General features: G+C 35.4%; 1 protein-coding gene across 9 annotated transcripts in view; it reads left to right on the top strand.

Moving 5' to 3' along the window:
* The window catches only part of osbpl8 (oxysterol binding protein-like 8), a 200,896-nt gene that overhangs the window by 143,881 nt on the left and 38,857 nt on the right, over nucleotides 1-18,158 (top strand). For all 9 annotated transcript variants that reach the window (XM_061913980.1, XM_061913983.1, XM_061913979.1 and 6 more), the window contains 4 exons: nucleotides 6,674-6,877; nucleotides 10,626-10,710; nucleotides 13,567-13,732; nucleotides 16,274-16,499. In XM_061913980.1, coding sequence (XP_061769964.1) covers nucleotides 6,674-6,877; nucleotides 10,626-10,710; nucleotides 13,567-13,732; nucleotides 16,274-16,499 — 681 coding nt within the window. The remainder of the gene's footprint in view (nucleotides 1-6,673; nucleotides 6,878-10,625; nucleotides 10,711-13,566; nucleotides 13,733-16,273; nucleotides 16,500-18,158) is intronic.

Here is an 18,158-nt window from a genome sequence, read left to right as displayed (position 1 = left end):
AAACATGATCAATAGACATGACAAACACACTGTAAGTATATATATAGTATCTAGTAACATTCATAATCACATATAGTATTTACTTATTTTGATCATTTTAAGCGTACGGTGGTGTATCAATTTCATAAACGCATTACAACGTTCACTTTCCCTTCAACAACACTTTTTTTTGTTATGCATTCTAAATCGTAAATAAAAATTAGCAAAAGTCAGCTAAAAATTGAGTTAATAGGAGGCGGTCTATTCCACCTAAAAACCTCTAAAAAAAACCGCCATGAAGGTTTTATATTCACACTCTCAGTATATATGTAGTATCTAGTAACATTCATAATAACATGTCATATTTTCAAATGTTGATAATTTTAAACATACGGCGGTGTACTAATTTCATAGACGCATCGCAACAGTCACTTTTCCTTCAACATCACTACTTTTATTTTTTTGATGCGTTGTAAATCGTAAATAAACGTTAGCAAAAGTCAGCTAGCAATGAAGCGAATAGGATTCGCTCTATTCCGCCTATAAAGCGCTCTAAAAAAACACCAAGGTTTTATATACAAACACTGTAAGTTAATATGTAGTGTCTGGTAACCTTCATAATAACATGTGATATTTACTTATTTTGATCATTTTAAGACAAGACTTTATATCTTCCCCCTTACATGAACACTTTACAAAATCTATCTAGTAACATTCATGATAACATGTAATATTGACATATTTTGATCATTTTTAGCATACAGCGGCGTATTAATTTCCCAGAAGCATCACAACGCTCACTTTCCCTTCAACAACACAAGTTTTTATTTTTTTATACATTCTAAATCGTAAAGTAAGGCTAGCAAAAGTCAGCTAACAGTGGAGTCGTTCTATTCCGCCTATAAAGCGCTCAAAAATCCTCCATCCGTGTAAGTATATATGTACTATCTAGTAACATTCATAATAACATGTCATATTAATATATTTTCATCACGACGTTCACTTTCCCTTCAACAACAATACTACTTTTTATTTTATTTATGCATTCTAAATCATAAAACAAACACTAGCAAAAGTCAGCTATCTATGAGCCTAATGAAAGTTGCTCTATTCTGCATATAAAACCTTCATCAAAGTTGTAGACACACCGTTAAGTATATATGTAGTATCTAGTAACATTCATAAGAACATGTACTATTTAAATTTTTTGATAATGTTAAGCATACGGCGGCATATTAATTTCACAGACGCATGACCGCATTCACTTACCCTTCCACGACAACAAGACTACTATTCATGGCAGACTTGATAAAAGACAACAAAGACTACTTTGGGGACAAATGATGATCCAGAAACTTCTATTTTTGAACATGAATATAAGGAGGACGACCTACAAGTTTCAGAAGCTGTGTGCTCAACAAATGCCGCTTTACTTGCTAAGTGCTAAACAAGATATACAAACATAGTAAAGCAATCACTTACCGTACAATGTCTGCTCTCACTGGCATAAAGACTGATAAGGTGGTTGTATCTTCCCCTTTTCATCAACAATTCATCATAATCCTCACAAAGTGTTAAAAACAAAAGTATTTTATCGTGTCTTTCTGGCCATCTCCTGGTCTAAGTTGGATGTCAAAGTTGACCAACTTGTGGGTTCATGTCCACAATCTTCTACTCTCCAGGTGAGAGGCATGATTTGTAATCTAAAATTAACTTCCACCAACTCAGAGGCGATGCAGCAGCTCAATATGTCAATGTAGCAGCATGAGCTAGTTAGCGCTCTAAAAGTAGTTCCTCTGCGTTAGCGCTTATAATAACAATATCGCTAATTCTTGTTAATATTCATGTAATGACATGTAAATGGAGTATTGTTGGTGTTTTTTTGGATGTTTTTTAGAGGACTTTATGGACGCAAAAGTGTAATCCCATTAGCTTCATTGTTAGCCACCTCCTACTTCAATCAATCAATGTTTATTTATATAGCCCCAAATCACAAATGTCTCAAAGGACTGCACAAATCATTACGACTACAACATCCTCGGAAGAACCCACAAAAGGGCAAGGAAAACTCACACCCAGTGGGCAGGGAGAATTCACATCCAGTGGGACGCCAGTGACAATGCTGACTATGAGAAACCTTGGAGAGGACCTCAGATGTGGGCAACCCCCCCTCTCTAGGGGACCGAAAGCAATGGATGTCGAGCGGGTCTAACATGATACTGTGAAAGTTCAATCCATAGTGGCTCCAACACAGCCGCGAGAGTTCAGTTCAAGCGGATCCAAGACCGCAGCGAGAGTCCCGTCCACAGGAAACCATCTCAAGCGGATCAGCAGCGTAGAGACGTCCCCAACCGATACAGGCGAGCGGTCCATCCTGGGACCCGACGAGCGGTCCATCCTGGGTCTCGACTCTGGACAGCCAGTACTTCATCCATGGTCATCGGACCGGACCCCCTCCACAAGGGAGGGGGGGACATAGGAGAAAGAAAAGAAGCGGCAGATCAACTGGTCTAAAAAGGAGGTCTATTTAAAGGCTAGAGTATACAGATGAGTTTTAAGGTGAGACTTAAATGCTTCTACTGAGGTAGCATCTCGAACTGTTACCGGGAGGGCATTCCAGAGTACTGGAGCCCGAACGGAAAACGCTCTATAGCCCGCAGACTTTTTTTGGGCTCTAAGAATCACTAATAAGCCGGAGTCTTTTGAACGCAGATTTCTTGCCGGGACATACGGTACAATACAATCGGCAAGATAGGCTGGAGCTAGACCGTGTAGTATTTTATACGTAAGTAGTAAAACCTTAAAGTCACATCTTAAGTGCACAGGAAGCCAGTGCAGGTGAGCCAGTACAGGCGTAATATGATCAAACTTTCTTGTTCTTGTCAAAAGTCTAGCAGCCGCATTTTGTACCAACTGTAATCTTTTAATGCTAGACATGGGGAGACCCGAAAATAATACGTTACAGTAATCGAGACGAGACGTAACAAACGCATGGATAATGATCTCGGCGTCTTTAGTGGACAAAATGGAGCGAATTTTAGCGATATTACGGAGATGAAAGAAGGCCGTTTTAGTAACGCTTTTAATGTGTGACTCAAAGGAGAGAGTTGGGTCGACGATAATACCCAGATTTTTTACAGAGTCACCTTGTTTTATTATTTGGTTGTCAAATGTTAAAGTTGTATTATTAAATAGAGGTCGGTGTCTAGCAGGACCGATAATCAGCATTTCCGTTTTTTTGGCATTAACTTGCAAAAAGTTAGCGGACATCCATTGTTTAATTTCATTAAGACACGCTTCCAACTGACTACAGTCCGGCGTGTTGGTCAGCTTTAGGGGCATGTAGAGTTGGGTGTCATCAGCATAACAGTGAAAGCTAATACCGTATTTGCGTATGACGTCACCCAGCGGCAGCATGTAGATGCTGAAGAGTACAGGGCCAAGGACCGAACCCTGGGGAACTCCACACGTTACCTTAACATAGTCCGAGGTCACACTGTTATGGGAGACGCACTGCATCCTATCAGTAAGATAAGAGTTAAACCATGACAGGGCTGAGTCTGACATACCAATTCGTGTTTTGATACGCTCTAATAAAATATTATGATCGACGGTATCGAAAGCAGCGCTAAGATCGAGGAGCAGCAACATAGATGACGCATCAGAGTCCATTGTTAGCAATAGATCATTAGTCAATTTTGCGAGGGCTGTCTCAGTCGAGTGATTTGCCCTGAAACCGGATTGAAAGGTTTCACATAGATTGTTAGACGCTAAGTGTTCATTTAGCTGCTCTGCAACAATTTTTTCGAGGATTTTCGAAATAAAGGGAAGGTGAGACACCGGTCGGTAGTTTACCATGAGGTCAGGATCGAGGTTAGGTCTTTTAAGGAGAGGATGAATAACCGCTTTTTTGAATGCAAGGGGAACAGTGCCCGAGGAAAGTGATAAGTTTATAATATTTAGCACTGATGGACCTAATAATACAAAAAGCTCCTTGATAAGTTTCCCAGGAAGTGGGTCAAGTAAACATGTTGTTTGTTTTATTCCATTTACACGTTGTAACAATCCTTCTAATGTTATTTCATCAAAACGAGAGAAACTATTTTGGATATTTGCAGTATCCGCCGTATATACAATCGTATCTGTGTTACTATAACCCAGTTGTAGCTGGGACGCATTGTCTTTAATCTCCTTTCTAATAAGTTCAATTTTCTTATTAAAGAACTTCATAAAGTCATCTGCCGAATGGGTGGAGCTACTGGAAGGAGTCCCTTGTTGGGTTAGCAATGCTACTGTACTAAACAAAAATTTTGGATCGTTTTTATTAATGCGGATGAGATTTGAGTAATAATTAGTTTTAGCTAAGGTAAGCATGCGTTTATAAGTTATTAAACTATCACTCCATGCTTGATGGTGCACCTCAAGTTTAGTCGTGCGCCATTTGCGTTCCAGCTTTCTACATAATAATTTCTGAGCTCTAGTTTCTTCAGTAAACCATGGCGTACGCCTTTTTGGAGCCTTTTTTAACTTCAGCGGTGCTATACTATCAATGGTTTCGCGCAGGGCGTTGTTAAAGTTGTTAGTGAGGTTATTAAGAGAACCCACATACTTTGGGAACTGTGCCATTACCGAGGGCAGTAGGTCCGCAAGAGTCGTCGTTGTGGCAGCATTAATGTTGCGGCTGCTATAGCAGTTATTATTATTATTAGTTTGACGAACATGCGTCTGAACTTCGAATTTTATAAGGTAATGATCGGACAATACTTTAGTATACGGGAGTATCGTAACTTTGGAAACGGTGATACCTCTGACAAGCACTAGGTCTATCGTATTACCGCTGCGATGCGTCGGTTCATGTATTATTTGTGTAAGACCACAGCTATCAATTATAGTCTGGAGCGCCACGCACGGTGGGTCCAATGGGGTATTCATATGGATATTAAAGTCCCCCATTATAATTATATTATCGGCGTGCGTCACTAGATCAGCAACAAAATCTGAGAATTCACTAATAAAGTCCGAATAGGGCCCTGGGGGGCGGTAGATGACGGCCAGGCACAGAGGCAGAGGTGTGGCAGACTTCATAGAAAGCACCTCAAACGATTTATATTTATTATTTAAGTTAGGACTAAAGTTAAAGTTTTCGTTGTATATTAGTGCGACACCCCCTCCCCTTTTGAGGTGACGGGCAATATGCGCATTCGTATAGTTAGGAGGGGATGCCTCATTTATCGCAAAAAAGTCGTCTGGTTTAATCCAGGTTTCGCTAAGACCGATGACGTTAAGGTTGTTGTCTCTAATGACCTCATTGACTAATAACGTTTTGGGAGACAAAGATCTGATGTTTAGAAAGCCCATATTATAGGTAGTGGGCTGTTTTAAGGAGTTGTTGATAAAATTATCCGTAGTAGCAATATTAATAATGTTGCGTTTATTATGCGCAGTGTACTTAAAATAAGTTGCCATATAGTATGCTTTAGAATGCTTAAACGAAAGAAAAACACCAGGATTTCGAATGAGACAAAAATCCAAAATAAAAGTGCACACTAACTTCATCTTTTGGTTGGATTTGCTTTCACACAATTCAATATTGTTATGTCCTTTTTTATAAAAAAATAAACAATGAGTACAGTAAATGTCATATATTAAAAAATTATAATAATAATAACATTTAGAATCACCACAATTAAACAGGTAATAGAAGTGTGGAAATGAATAATATTCTGGATAAAATGAACATATTTAATACGTTTAATCCAGAAGATGTCTAATACAATAAATGATAAATAATAACTGTAAGATCTAGGTTTTTTTGTATATGTTTACATGAATATTTATGTAAACATATAAGAAATATTTCTCTTTTACTAAATTCATGTCAACACTAAAAGCTATCAATTTTATTTCAGGAATAAAACTCAAGCACGTTCAATATACATTTTTTTAAATAAATTAAATACCAAAATACTGCGATGAGGTGGCGACTTGTCCAGGGGGTACCCTGCCTTCTGCGCAATTGTAGCTGAGATAGGCACCCGCGACCCCAAAGGGAATAAGCGGTAGAAAATGGATGGATGGAAATACCAAAATAAAATAATAATAAATAAGTAACACTTGGTTTAACACGTGTAAAGAAAACAAAAACAACCTAATTTGCTTATATTAATTATATTGTGTTATGGTTTGTGTTTATTTGGGCATGAGTATGATTTAATAAATTACAATTCTACATTAAATAAAATCTTTGTTAAATGGTTAAAATGAAACAAAAGAGAAAGTACTTTTTTTGTTTATTTATATTATTTTTTAGATAAGGTAAAAAAAATAAAGTATTAGCCAGAAAAGGATCTCAAATCTAATTATGTTTCATTTAAAATCAATGAAAATAATTTAAAATGACTAAACATCAAATATTATTGCAAACATACTGTATCTAATTTAAAAAAATGTTTTTTTCATCCTTAAAATTACTTGACACATGTCACAGGAAAAACATTAAATTAATTAGCATTCAATAATTTAAGTCAATACTTTTTTATGTTTGTAGAAAAAAGTTAATTTATTTTTATGTATGATCACTTTTGTGACTAAATGAGATTAAAGATAAAACAAAGGAGTCTTAAGTCTGATGAGGTCTTTCAAGGAAGAAGGATGACAAATATTTCTGATCCAACCATCTCACCTCCTCCTGCAGATCCGCGGAACCTTGAAAAGTTGGACCAAGCTGTGGTGCGTCCTGAAGCCAGGCGTGCTGCTCATTTACAAGACCCACAAGAACGGGCAGTGGGTGGGCACGGTGCTGCTCAACGCCTGCGAGCTCATTGAGAGACCCTCCAAGAAGGACGGCTTCTGCTTCAAGCTCTTCCACCCTCTGGAACAATCCATCTGGGCCGTCAAGGTCACAACTTCTGCTGCCTGCAGCCATCTTAAAGCTTTTTAGAGTAACATGTTTGAATATTATACTTCTACTTTTGGATATTTTACTATTAGTTTTGGATATTTTACTGTTACTTTTGGAGATACCGTATTTCCTTGAATTGCCGCCGGGGCGCTAATTCATTTAAAACCTCTTCTCACTCCGACGCTTACCAAAGGCATGCGGTAAAGGCAAGCATGCGCTAAGTATTTTCAAATCTCTTCTCACTCCGGCACTTACCAAAGGCATGCGGTAAATTTAGGCCTGCGCTTAAAAATTTGAGTGTGATGTAAGGATGCCATCATGAAAAGCACATTTAATAAAAAAAAAGTTATTATGGTCTTACCTTTACTTATAAATGAAGAAGTCCATGCGCAGCTCCTTCTGATCAAAAGCATCGATAACTTGTTTATAGAAGTCTTCCTTATCTTTCTTCAGTTTTAAAAGTCTCTCTGTCTCGATGGAGATCTTTCTTTATTACCTTCTGCTTCGACTGAAAGTCCAGTTTAGAAAACGGTTTTATTTTAGATATGTAATCCTCCATGTTAAAAGTGCAAGTGAGAGGAAAAAATAAACGATCGCTGCTCACTCTTGCTGCTTGTTGTCACCTCTTCTGCAGCCGAGTTGTCGCAAGAAGGATCACTAGCAACCTCTACCACCAGGAGGCGGGAATCATTTAATGACTCATATTTGACACACGCAGCTACGGTATATTAAAAAAACATAGCTGCTTACTGTTCTTTTTAGCATATTCAATAGCTTTGACCTCAAATCCTACTTAATAGCTCTTAATCTTCTTCCCTTTTTGCGATTTCAAATTATTGAAATCACCCTCCTCCATTTTGAAAATGATGACAGGTGAAGGGTCACTTGTGACGTGACGAGTTTGACCCGGCGGAAATTCTAGGGGTATGCTAATTATTTGGCGAAACGAGTTTGACCTGATGGAAATTCTAGACATGCGCTAATAAAAATAATATTTTGCGAAACGAGTTTGACCCGGCGTTAATCCTGAGCCGGCGGTAATACTAAGCATGCGCTAATTATTTTGCGAAACGAGTTTGACCTGGCAGTAATTCTAGGCAGGCGCATAATATATACAACAGGCAGCAATTCAAGGAAATACGGTATACCAATATTTTTTGGGATATAATACTAATATTTATGGATATTATACTATTATTTTTGGATATTATACTATTTTTTTGAATAATATACTATTATTATTTGGATATTATACTATTACTTGTGGGTATTTTGCTATAACTTTTGGATATTGTACTATTACTTTTGGATATTTTGCTATGTGTGGATAATTTACTCTTATTTGTGGATATTACACCATTACTTTTGGATATTGTACTATTACTTTTGGATATTTTGTTATTATTTGTGGATATTTTACTCTTATTTGTGGATGTTACAACATTACATTTGGATATTGTACTATTACATTGGGATATTTTACTATTATTTGTGGATATTTTACTCTTAATTGTGGATATTATATCATAACTTTTGGATATTTTACAATTACTTTTGGATATTTTATTTTCATTTATGGATATTATACTATTTCTTTTTAATATTTTACTATTATATTTGGATAGTATACTATAATTTATGGTTATTTTACTAATATTATTGAATATTTTACTATTTGTGGATATGTGACTCTTATTTTTGGATATTATACCATTACTTTTGGATATTGTACTATTACTTTTGAATATTCTACTATTATTTTTTGATATTATACTATTATTTGTCGATTTTTTTACTATTATTTGTGGAGGCTTTACTTTCATTTTTTAATATTATACTATTATTTTTGGATGTATACCATTAATTTTTCGGATATAATACTAATATTTGTGGATATTATTCTATTATTTTTGGATATTATACTATTATTTGTGGATATAATACTATTATTTTTGGATATTTTACTATTACTTTTGGAAATTTTACAATTACTTTTGGATATTTTAATATTGCTTTTAGATATTTTATTATAATCTTTTGATATTTTACTATTATTTGTGGGTATTATACTATTATTTTGGGATATTTTACTATTACTGTTGGATATTTGTCTCTTATTTGTGGATATTATAACATTACTTTTGGATATTGTACAATGGCTTTTGGATATTTTACTATTATTTCTGGATATTACACTATTACTTTAGAATAATATACTATTATATTTGGATATTGTACTATTATTTGTGGATAGTTTACTAATATTTGTAGATATTATACTATTATTTGTGGATATTTTACTCTTCTTTGTGGAAATGAATACCATTACTTTTGGATATTGTACTATTACTTTTGGATATTTTACAATTATTTCTGGATATTATACTATTACTTTGGAATATTTTAGAAACATTTGTGGATATTATACTATTATTTCAGGATATTTTAGTGATATTTGTGGTTATTATACTATTATTTCTGGATATTTGACTGTTATTTGTGGATATTATACCATTACTTTTGGATATTGTACTATTAATTTTGAATATTCTACTATATTTTTAGATATTACAGTATTATTTGTGGATATTTTACTAATTATTGTGAATATTACACTATTATTTGTGGATATTTTACTATTATTTGTGGATAACTTACTATTATTTTTTGGATATTATACTATTATTTTTGGATATATGTCATTATTTTTTTCGGATATACTACTAATATTTGTGGATATACTATTATGTTTGGATATTATATTATTATTTGTGGATATTTTGTCATTATTTGTGGATATTATACTATTATTTGTGAATATTTTACTATTACTTGTGGATATTATGCTATTATTTTTAGGATATTATACTATTTTTAGGGATATTATACTATTATGTTTGGATATTTTACTATTTGTGGATATTTACTATTATTTTTGGATATATACTATTATTTTTTGGGAAGTCATACTCGTATTTGCTGATATTATGCTATTTTTTATATATTATATATTGTTATTTTTTGGATACACTTTTATTTTGGGATAATATACTACTATTATTGTCTCTTATTTGTGGATATTATACCATTACTTATTATAGTATTACTTTTGAATATTCTATTATATTTGGATATTATACTATTATTTATGGCTATTTTACTATTTGTGGATATTATACTATTATTCATGCCTATTTTACTAATATTTTTGGATATTATTGTAATATTTGTGGATATTTTACTCTTATTTGTGGACTTTTGGATAATGTACTATTATGTTTGGATATTATACTAATATTTTTGGATATTATACTATTATTTTTTGAATAATATATCTATTTTTTGGATATTTACAATTATTTCTGGATATTACACTATTTTTAGATAAATACTATTGTTTTGGGATAATATATTTTTATTTTTGGATATTATACTATTATTTTTAGATGAATACAATTGTTTTTGGATATCATATGATTAATTTAGGATATTATACTATTATTGTTAAATAAATACTATTGTTTTTGGACATTATATATTATTTTTGGATACTCTATTATTTTTAGATAAATACTATTGTTTTTGGATAATATACTATTATTTTTGGATAATATGCTATTATTTTTGGATATTATACTGTTATTTTTGGAAAATTATTCTATTATTTTTGGATATTCTACTAGTATTTCTGAATATTATAATTGTATTGATGATGTCACTTCCATGTCCTTCCTTTCGTCCGCAGGGTCCTAAAGGAGAGGCGGTGGGATCCATCACTCAGCCGTTACCCAGCAGCCACCTCATCTTCCGCGCCGCTTCTGAGTCTGATGGTAGGAGACCAGCTGTCGCTGCCTCTTGGCTTGAGTGACGTCTGTGGTGACACGTGCAAACTGCCAAGTCTCTTTCGTGACACTTAGCAAAGTTGACCAAAGAAACATTGAAGTGAAACCATCCAGTCCCAGTCCTCCATTTTCTCTATTATTCCTAAAAAAAAAGTGTGTGTGTAACTCCGCTTATGTCAGCATAAACTTGTGGTCGTTTCTGTGTCAAATGTTTTGTGCAGTATTGTTCATGTCATCATTGTCACTAAGCAGCGTAAACAATAACAACATATACAACGTACACACAAGGACTTCCTGTTCAGTTTGCGTCAAAACTAAAGCATGTCAGTTTTCACCTAATTTCTACCACAGCAGCTGACAAAATACACCCTTTATGTCTTTTTTTGTTCGACTGTAATTCACTGGAAGAAATACTTTGGCATGTACAAACTAATTCTTTATTGTCACTGTAGTCGAAAAATACTTAGTGAGGGCTAGGCACATTCACTAGATGTATTGAGACTGCACTGAAACTGATGGCGCCATCTGCTGGATTAAGAAAGCCACTACAACTGACCTGAAAATAAAATGAACAGTAAATGTTTTAGGGATGTTTCGATCAGCGATTTTTGATGACGATTCCGATATCGATCATCCATGAGTGAGATAAGTCGATACCAATACCGACCACATGTAATAGCTTTACATGTTTTATTCATGTATGGCGAGTGTTAACAGTCCAACAATATCAACACGATATTTAAGTCCTTACTCTCTGCTACAACATATTTGTGGGATCCAAACAAAGTCAATAGTACACAATAACTCTCGTATCGATCACATATTGATACCACCCTTGATTTTGATATCAACAATTTATGGATGGCTTTGCTGACTAAGCAATAATTGTCCTGATATTATCTTCTCTCTTTATGTCTGAAAAATGATGTGATGATATCAATTATTCTAGAAAATTGTTTTAATCCCTCGGCCACTTTCATTCATTTTGTACTTTATTGATGCTAGAACTTATTCAACATAGCTTCATAATATGCTAAGCTAACTTAGCTTGGCGTTAAAGGTGAAAAAGCAATTGTCGTTAATATTTTCTAACACAACTCATCAATAAAGTATTTTTTTCTAGAACATGCCAACGACAATACCAAAATATGAGGCCCTGATAACTCTGTCCTTGGTGCTGAAACACAACTGTGTTAGTATTAGTCGTGTAGCGCTGTCTTTGGTTCTGAAACCCACAACTGTGTTATTAGTTTTATTGCACCGTCCTTGGTGCTGAAACACACAACTGGGTTGGGATTTGTTGTGTTGCACTGTCCTCAGTGCTGAAATACACAACGTATTAGTCGAGTTGCACTGTCCTTGGTGCTGAAACACACAACTGTGTTGTTAGTATTAGTTTAGTTGCACTGTCCTTAGTGCTGAAATACACAACTGTTTTAGTATTAGTTATGTTACACTGACCTTGGTGCTGAAACACACAACTTTGTTAGGATCTGTTGTGCTTTGCTGCCGTTAGTGCTGAAACACACAACTGTGTTAGTATTAGTCGTTTTGCACTGTCCTTGGTGCTGAAACAAACAACTGTGCTGTTGGTATTAGTTTTGTTGCACTATCCTTAGTGCTGAAACACACGACTGGGTTAGTATTAGTTGTGTTATACTGTCTTTGGTGCTGAAACACACACTTGTGTTTGTTGTGTTGACCTGTCGTTAGTGCTGAAACACACAACTGTGTTGTTAGTATCAGTAGTGTTGACCTGTCTTTGGTGCTGAAACATATACTTGTGTTAGTATTAATCCTGTTGCACTGTCCGTGGTGCTGAAACACACAACTTTGTTAGTATTAGTCGTGTTGCACTGTCCTTGGTTGCTTAAACACACAACCGTGTTGTTAGTATTAGTTGTGCGTCACTGTCCTTGGTGCTGAAACATACAACTGTTAGTATTATTAGTGTTACACTGTCTTTGGTGTTGAAACACACAAATGTGTTGTTAGTCTTAGTTGGATTGACCTATCGATGGTTCTGAAACACATACTTGTGTTAGTTCTGTTGCACTGTCCTTGGTGCTGAAACACACAACTGTGTTAGTATTAGTTGTGCCGCACTGTCCTTGGTGCTGAAACACACAACTGTTAGTGTTAGTTTTATTGCACTGTCCTTGGTGCTGAAACACACATTTCTGTTGTTTTGCAGCTGTTGTTTTCCTCAGTGTTGAAACACAATTGCGTTACTTGCACTGTCCCTGGTGCTGAAATACACAACTGTGTTGTTTGTATTAGTTGTGCTACACTGTTCTTGGTGCTGAAACACACAACTGTTAGTATTATTTGTATTGCACTTTCCTTGGTGCTGAAACACACAAATGTTTGAATGTTTTGTGTTGCGCTGTCCTTGGTGCTGAAACACACAACTCTTAGTGTTACTTGTGTTAGTGTTGTTTTGGAGCTGTGTCCATCATGATGACTCAGTATTAGTTGTGTTGCGCTGTCCTTGGTGCTGAAACACACAACTGTTAGAATTTGCTGTGTTGCGCTGTCTTTGGTGCTGAAACACACAACTGTTAGTGTTAGTTGTATTAGTGTTGTGTTCATTATGCTGACTCACTATTAGTTGTGTTGCGCTGTCCTCGGTGCTGAAACACAATATTACACATTTTACACTGGACTTTGTTTAGGATGATATATTTTTTCTCCTCACGATACAAAGGAAAATGTACTAAAACACACATCAGACCTGGTCTACTCAAGGTTTGCGTGTACTAAAACGGGTGCAAAGTCGACAGCACGCCAAGCTGATCCACTCAACCAGTGAGCAGAATAAGGAGCAGACTCCTCTCTGTGCAGGCCGATGCTGGATGGACGCCCTGGAGCTGGCGCTGAAATGTTCCAGCCTGCTGAAAAGAACCATGATCCGGGAGGGGAAGGAAGACCTGGGCACTGTGGCCACTGGAGGTGACCATTCGCTGAACTTCTACAGCCTCCTGCGTGCACACAACATGCACGGCTTCCAGTCAGTGGACACACACACACACACACACACACACACACACTGGTTATCATTTGCTATGGGGACCAAGTTTTTTGAACTGTAGTTGTGTGGACCATCCTTTCTACAGGTTGTGGAGGCATAAAATCAAATGTGTAAAAAAGCCACTGCCCAGTTAGCTCATACACATCTTTAAATCTCTGGATTTATGAAGTAATGTGCTGATCAGTCTTACTGGGGACTCTGGGGAAAAAGAGTTAATATGGATAATTCTCTCAAATTTGTACGTGACTACTGAGGACCATTGAAAAAAAAAAAATTTCAAATGAAATATGACATGATCCGCAGAATACAGCACTACAGTTGTCCTCTTATAGGAAGTTTCACCACTTAAATGTTGAAGCAAATCCTGAATCTTCTGTGACATTATTGAAAACTGCTATTTAGCAGTAATTAAGTTGTCTGCAACTCCAACTAGGATGGAAAATTCTGAATGTGAATCATACTTTAAGGCAGGGGTCACCAAAGCGGTGCCCGTAAGGACCAGATGAGTCGCCCGCTGGCCTGTTCTAAAAATAGCTCAAATAGCAGCACTTACCAGTGAGCTGCCTCTATTTTTAAAATGTTTTTTATTTACTAGCAAGCTGGTCTCGCTTTGCTCGACATTTTTAATTTTTAGAGAGACAAAACTCAAATGGAATTTGAAAATCCAGGAAAATATTTTAAAGACTTGGTCTTCACTTGTTTGAATGAAGTCATTTATTTTTTTACTTTGCTTCTTATAACTTTCAGAGAGACAATTTTAGAGAAAAAATACAACCTTAAAAATTATCTTGGGATTTTTAAACACATACCTTTTTACCTTTTAAATTATTTCCTCTTCTTTCCTGACAATTTAAATCAATGTTCAAGTTTTTTTTTATTATTGTAAAGAATAATAAATACATTTTAATTTAATTCTTCATTTTAGCTTCTGTTTTTTCGACGAAGAATATTTGTGAAATATTTCTTCAAACTTATTATGATTAAAATTCCCAAAAAATATTCTGGCAAATCTAGAAAATCTGTAGAATCAAATTTAAATCTTATTTCAAAGTCTTTTGAATTTCTTTTAAAATTTTTGTTCTGGAAAATCTAGAAGAAATAATGATTTGTCTTTGTTAGAAATATAGCTTGGTCCAATGTGTTATATATTCTAACAAAGTGCAGATTGGATTTTAACCTATTTAAAACATGTCATCAAAATGGAAAAAAAAAATCTTAATCAGGAAACATTACTAATTATGTTCCATAAAGTCTTTTTTTTTTTTTTTCTAAAAGATTCGAATTAGCTAGTTTTTCTCTTAATTTTTTCCGGTTGAATTTTGAATTTTAAAGAGTCGAAATTGAAGATAAATTATGTTTCAAAATTTAATTTTCTTTTTTTTCCTGTTTTCTACTCTTTTAAGCCGTTCAATTAAGTGTTTTTTTCATCATTTATTCTCTATAAAAAAAACTTCCGTAAAAGGAAAAAAATATATACGACTGAATGACAGACAGAAATACCCTTTTTTTTTATATATATATAGATTTATTTATTAAAGGTAAATTGAGCAAATTGGCTATTTCTGGCATTTCTGGCATATTTTATTTAGGTGTGTATCAAACTGGTAGCCCTTCGCATTAATCAGTACCCAAGAAGTAGCTCTTGGTTTCAAAAAGGTTGGTGACCCCTGCTTTAAGGTAATAATGTTTTATAATCATGCTGTATAAAAATGTCCTCCTAAGGAACACTAAACCAGATTTAGTTTTTTGAAAAAAATATATTAGTTTTAACTAGGAATGGATACCATACAGAATCACAGTACTATTAATGCCAGGATAACAAATGTTTCACTTTTCAAGAAAGTTAATTTTGTCTTGTACCAATATTTGAATCACGTAAACAAAGTAACCCAAATTTCCCTATAAATTTCCCAAAAGCTTAAAAATCACTTAGGCATCTTCAGAATGGATCTGACTCTCATTTAAAAAAGGGTTCTCTATATGTACTCATACCGTCAGAAGTCCCCTAAAGGTGACTGTGTTAACACTGCGATGTCCCCATTAAGTAAGCATTGCCAGAACACACACACATACTGGTTATCATTTGGAATGGGGATCAAGTTTTTGATCTGTACTTGTGGGGACCACCCTTTGTACAGGTTGGGGAGGCATAAAAACAATTGTGTAAAATGACCACTGCCCATTTAGCTCATACACGTCTTTAAATCTCTGGATTGATGAAGTAATGTGCTGATCAGTAGTACTGGGGACCCTGGGGAAAAAGAGTTAATATGGATAATTCACAGAAATTTGTACGTGACTACTGAGGACCATTTAAAAAGGTTTCTCTGTATGTCCCCATACCGTCAGAAGTCCCCTAAAGGTGACTGTGTAAACAGAGCCATGTCCCCATTAAGTCAGAATTGCCAGACTACACACACACACACACACACACACACACACACACACACACACACACACACACACACACACACGTATCCCTCTCACCGTGACCAGAGACGGTCCTCTTCGCCCCGGCAGGTTCAATGACAGCGACCACTTGAAAGACCCGGACCTTTACTCGGACAAGTCGGACCGGGAGGGGGAGCCGGACCACGAGGAGTCGGACCCGGAAGGTTTGGAGAAGAGCGAGGAGAGCGACAGCGACACGTCGGAGCGGCAAGACGACTCGTACGTGGACCTGGACCCCAACGAACATGTGCGGGAAACCTTGTACCTGGAGCAGTCGCACGAGGAACTGGGAGAGGTGAGGAACACATTTTTTAACACTTAAACGCGAAAAATAATTAATGTACGACATGTAAAATCAAAAATATAAAAAAAAAAAAAAAAAAGTATTTAGTTTTTAACCCCTTTAATATGCAGTATGTTTTTAGGAGTACAATGAAAAATAATTAATGTATGACATGTAAAATTAAAATTATAATTTTTTTTCCATAATTTTTAACACTTTAACAGCCAGTATGTTTTTAGGAGTACAATGAAAAATAACTAATGTACGACATGTAAAAATCAATCACTTCCTATAGTGTACTTACAGTGGTGGTGACGGGGACACACTGTAAAGTTTTTACAATAGTGTACTTAGAGTAGTGTACTTACAGTAGTGAGGATGTGGACACACGGTAGTATACTTACAATAGTGTACTTACAGTAGTGTACTTACCATAGTGATAATGTGGACACACAATCGTGTACTTAAAGTAGTGTACTTACAGTAGTGATGATATAGAGATACAGTAGTGTACTTACAGTGGTGGTGATATGGACACACTGTAAAGTTTTTACAATAGTGTACTTAGAGTAGTGTACTTACAGTAGTGATGATGTGGCCACACGGTAGTGTACTTACAATAGTGTACTTACAGTAGTGTACTTACCCTAGTGATAATGTGGACACACAATCGTGTACTTGAAGTAGTGTACTTACAGTAGTGATGATGTAGACATACAGTAGTGTACTTACAGTAGTGATGATGTCGACACACGGTAGTGTACTTACAATAGTGATGATGCGGGGACACACAGTAGAGTACTTACAGAAGTGTACTTACAGTAGTGATGATGTGGACACAGTAGTGTACTTACAGAAGTGTACTTACAGTAGTGACAATGCCGACATACAGTAGTGTACTTATCATAGTGATGATGTGGACACACAGTCGTGTACTTAAAGTAGTGTATTTACAGTAGTGATGATCTTGACATTCAGTAGTGTACTTAAAGTAGTGTTTTTACAATAGTGTACATACAGTAGTGAGGATGTGGACACTCGGTAGTGTACTTACAATAGTGTATTTACAGTAGTGTATTTATCATAGTGATAATGTGGACACACAATTGTGTACTTAAAGTAGTATACTTACAGTAGTGATGATGTAGACATACAGTAGTGTACTTACAGTAGTGATGATGTCGACACACGGTAGTGTAATTACAATAGTGATTATGCGGGGACACACAGTAGAGTACTTACAGAAGTGTACTTACAGTAGTGATGATATAGAGATACAGTAGTGTACTTATAGTGGTGGTGATATGGACACACTGTAAAGTTTTTACAATAGTGTACTTAGAGTAGTGTACTTACAGTAGTGATGATGTGGCCACACGGTAGTGTACTTACATTAGTGTACTTACAGTAGTGATGATGTAGATATACAGTATTGTACTTACAGTAGGGATGATGTTGACACACGGTAGTGTACTTACAATAGTGATGATACGGGGGGACACAGTAGAGTACTTACAGAAGTGTACTTACAGTAGTGATGATGTTGACACAGTAGTGTACTTACAGAAGTGTACTTACAGTAGTGATAATGCCAACCAACAGTAGTGTACTTACCATAGTGATGATGTGGACACACAGTTGTGTACTTAAAGTAGTGTACTTACAGTAGTG

Source organism: Nerophis ophidion, linkage group LG10 (assembly GCF_033978795.1).
Source record: "Nerophis ophidion isolate RoL-2023_Sa linkage group LG10, RoL_Noph_v1.0, whole genome shotgun sequence".
Lineage (NCBI taxonomy): Eukaryota > Metazoa > Chordata > Actinopteri > Syngnathiformes > Syngnathidae > Nerophis > Nerophis ophidion.
This window is presented reverse-complemented; position numbering and strand designations above follow the sequence as displayed.